The 4,180-nt window shown below is 51.9% G+C and overlaps 1 protein-coding gene across 1 annotated transcript; it reads right to left on the reverse strand.

Moving 5' to 3' along the window:
* Positions 1-2,093: 2,093 nt before the first annotated feature.
* Positions 2,094-3,898, reverse strand: LOC120685253 (protein SHI RELATED SEQUENCE 1-like). Its single transcript, XM_039967067.1, has 2 exons — positions 2,906-3,898; positions 2,094-2,800 (listed from the first exon to the last, which is right to left on the reverse strand). Exons 1-2 carry the CDS (start codon positions 3,483-3,485, stop codon positions 2,385-2,387), a joined length of 996 nt encoding a protein of 331 aa, XP_039823001.1. The 5' UTR covers positions 3,486-3,898; the 3' UTR covers positions 2,094-2,384.
* Positions 3,899-4,180: the final 282 nt, after the last annotated feature.

Here is a 4,180-nt window from a genome sequence, read left to right on the forward strand (position 1 = left end):
AAAACAACAACGGATCAAAATTGGAACAGGCTAGCCGTCTAGCACTCAGAAGTTTAATTCAATGGACCCATTTGTCAAGCTAAGTACTTTGCAGAATCTGTATGCATGTGCTTTCCTCTAGATTAAAATGGAGAATCAGCTGAGATGACACCCCCTAGTTTTGTCACCAGATTTAGCATTTGGACTTTTACGACAGAAACAAGTTTTATAAGTCAAAGTATTCAATTTGCCCACCTTTTGGGACCCACACCAAACATTGAAACAGGAGGGTGCAATTTCCTTCCTCAAAAATGCCAAAAGAGACAGAATTGAAATGACACATGGACCAACAGAATGACAAGTACGCTCCACACAACCATGGTAACTGTGCCGGAGCCTGGAGGTTGGAACACTAAGTAAAACCTACAAAATTTCAGCTTATCATACTCGACCGGGTGGTACTAAAACTACAAAATTGCAAGCCCAACAAAAATCGGTATAGAATATTAGCAGGATATTATCACTGTTTAGAGTCTTGGACAAACCAACAGAAACAGATGTTATTATCACAAAAAATTTCAGATATATAGATGTTGAGGTCAGAATGTTCTTGAAAATATTCATGTTCTATATAATTTGCTTTGAAAACCTGAAATTAAGATTTGACGTCAGAACTTAATATTCCTATTAAAGAGACAGCATCAAATCAACAAAAAAAAGGCTACTTCTCAGATAGAATGCAAAATTACAACTAACCACAAAAGCACCCAATCATCTAAATATATATAACCAGTCTGTAGTTAGGAGTCTGCATGTGTTTGTTCTCTACCATTACAAGGATTAAAGCTAAGCTTAATGCAACTTCGTACCAAGCAGGGAGCCTAGGAAATGAGAATTAGTAAAATTTGGTGTGAACAAGACAACATGGAAAACAGGATCAAACAAATTACATGTTATAATTAATATGAAGAATCACGAGGCTTTATTGAGGTCAATAAGAATCATTACTCGATCTATTTTATAAGATGTTCATTTTTTTGTCCTAAGTAAAATTCTTCCAACTTTGACTAAGTTGAAAGAAGAATATTAACATCTATAATAAGACAGGGATATACTATCAAGACATTTCATGTTGGATTTTAATGAAACTAAATTGATGCATTTTTCTATTACTTACTCAAATTCAACGGAGTTTGACTTAGAAAACTAAACATCTTACAACTTAACATCTCCTAATATTCAGAGTCCCAATTGCCTATGGATATTTCAATGAATCAAAAGATATTATTATTTATCTAATTTAGCGCGCAAACAATAATGGCAATAGCATCACATGTACAAATAAAGAAAAAAGATCTAAGCCATTAAATTATCAATGCTCTTGACAAGGCACACATATGCCACCTGAAACTTAATTAGCAAAGTGCAAGGTCCTGCACCATTGGTCTAGCAATCATTTCTTGGGTAATAGAAAGAAAAATTAATATAATTTCTTGTGAGAAGACCAGAACATTGCAGAGGTGAAAAAGTTATGCCCGAACAGGCTAATCCCCTGTGCAACAATAGTAGGAATCCAGGATGCTGTACAAAAGCCATGAAAATAAATATTCTGGACCTGACGTGATGGGATCAACGAGGAAACAAGATAATGTCAGAGACGAAGAACACGAGAATGTGCGAGCCCTCGTCTCCAGATCTCCTCAGAGTTGCTATATATACTGGGAAACATAAAAAAACTACCTGAATCAAACAAGGGATCGGCGCATGGCTCGATCGGTCACAGCTTCCAATCATCGGATCATTTTGTCTCGCTAGCATGAGCATATGATGACTCGACCCTCTCTCTCATCTAACCACAGGCAATACTTAACACGACACCATATCAAGGATTCACGAGCTACCAATTAAAGCCAACTAGGTTTCTAGGGCTCAGCTTTTGAAGAGCAAAGGAGCAAGTAGTAAAGCAATGGGGTCCCCTTATGGAAGACACATGCAGCATAGAAGTTACATGGAGAAAGACCAAAGAAACGTTAGCGTCATAGTACTGGGAGCAAAACTAGCTACACCGCAATCATAAGATCCGAGTTAACAACACCACTAGCAAGAACAAGAAGAACAGCGCAAGAAATCATCTCAAATATCTCATCAAGGTCCCTAACTGTCAGATTGCAACCATTTGCGGTGGCTTGAGTATATTGCTACTCACCTCATCAAATGATCCCAAAAAGCAACAAGTCTAAGGCGCGCCAAAGCTAGCTAGGCTTTAGAAGGAACATCAATTTATGCATCTCAATAAGAAGCTAAGAATTTAGGGAAGCTAACGAAATTGACAGATCGAGGGAGCGAGAGATGGGAGGCACGGTGTCGTTACAGCGACGAGACGGTTGGCGAGGGCGCGCCGCCGGTCACTGCCTCGGGTGCCCGTGGAAGAAGGCGGCGCCGGCCGGGAACGCGCCGTAGGGACCGGGCGTTGGGTACGGGTCCATCACCACAGCCGATGATACGATGACATTGGCCGCGCCACCGCCGCCGCCGCCGCCGCCCACATCGCCAGCGCCGGCCGTGCTGGGCGGCGACCCGTCCCCGGCGTGGCGGAAGTGGTACTCGATGGCGCCGCCGCTGCCGCCGGGAGTCCCCAGGCTGTGAGTGCCCACGTCGTGAAGGATGCCCTTGAACACGTGGCCGCCGATGCTGACGGTGGTCTGGTACGCGACCTCCGCCTCGACCTGGTCGAGCGGCCCCAGCCTCACGCACCGGAACACGGCCGGCGAGCTCACCTCCCGCGGGAACCTCTCGGCCACCGTGACCATCTGCTGATCCCCTGCGCGCAGGAACGCAAGACAAGAATTTGATCACGAGACAGGATTAGACGACGAGGCCGAGCGCGGGCAGCAGGATAATCGACGTGCATGATTGGCATGTGTACCCGAGGATGTGGTGGGTGTGGCGACGGAGAGGCGCGGGCGGGGGCGCTTGGTGGGGTCGCGGGACGGGCCGGCGCCGGCGGTGGTGGCGGCGGCGGAGGCCGCGAGGACGGCGAGCTGCTGCTGCTGCTGGCGCTCGCGCCTCTTGGCGGCGGGTACCCAGGTGGACTTGACGTGGGTGCTGCAGTTGAAGCCGCGGCTCTTGCAGCAGGTGCGGCAGCGCTGGTGCTCGCAGTCCTTCTTGGCCTGGTTGCCGCAGTCCTGGCAGCTGACGCCGCCGGCGGCGCTGGCCCCGCCGCCCCGGGTGCCGCGCGACGAGGACGAGGACGCGGCGCCCGTGAGCGAGGGCGCGGCGCCGGACGGATCATCGGAGAAGCGGATGATGTTGGAGGCGTAGAAGGGGTGCTGCTGCTGCTGCTGCTCGTGCTGCTGCCATAGCTGCAGCCCGGCCCCCGCGCGCGCGGCGTAGAGGAAGGACGCGGCGGCGGCGGCCTCGGAGGGGTGCACCGGCGGGACGGACGGCGCGGGGGCGTCGCGGCTGTGGCTGTTGTGGCCTCCTCCGCCTAGAGGGAACCCCGCCATGCGCCCAAATCCATAGGCCGCCGTGCCGGGCGCCGTGCCCGGCTAGGTGGTGGTGAAGGCGGACGGTCAGCTCAGCGCGCCGCCCCGCCGCCTGCCTGCCGGACCCCCTGGCTGCTCGTAGTCTGTACTGTGGGAGGCGAGCTCAGGCGCTCTGGGCACGGATTAAAACCCCCGCGCGCGCGCTCGGAGGCAGCGGCGGTGGGGTTCGTGGTGCGCGCTGCGCGGCCGGAGTTAAGACGGTGAGGCGACAGAGAGGACCTGCCACGCCGCCATGAGCCTGCGCGCACCTAAACTGCCATTTATTGCCTGCCGATGCTGCGCCTGCCCTCTCTCTCTCTCCTTTCCGCGCCGCGAGAGGGACAGAGGCACCACACCACACCAGCACGGCTGCTGCTGATAGAGAGAGACGAGTAGAAGAGAGAGAGAGAGGGGGGGGGGGAGGGGGGTACAGGCACAGTGCCGTCGCCCAACAGAATATGGGGGCAACGTGATGGCTGGGCTGGCCCTGCCCCTGCCGTGCGGGGCCGCCTCCTGGATATGGCGTGGTAGCTGGAATGGAATGTGCTGGAGCCTGCAGTCACCGCAAGGATTGCCGCATGATGATGGTGGCGTGCTCCAGAATTCACCCCCGCCTGCATGTTTCCATCCACCCGGGGTCTGCCCATTTGGCCAATCCAATATTCAAAGCCTCGGAG

Source organism: Panicum virgatum, chromosome 2K (genome assembly GCF_016808335.1).
Source record: "Panicum virgatum strain AP13 chromosome 2K, P.virgatum_v5, whole genome shotgun sequence".
Classification (NCBI taxonomy): Eukaryota; Viridiplantae; Streptophyta; class Magnoliopsida; order Poales; family Poaceae; genus Panicum; species Panicum virgatum.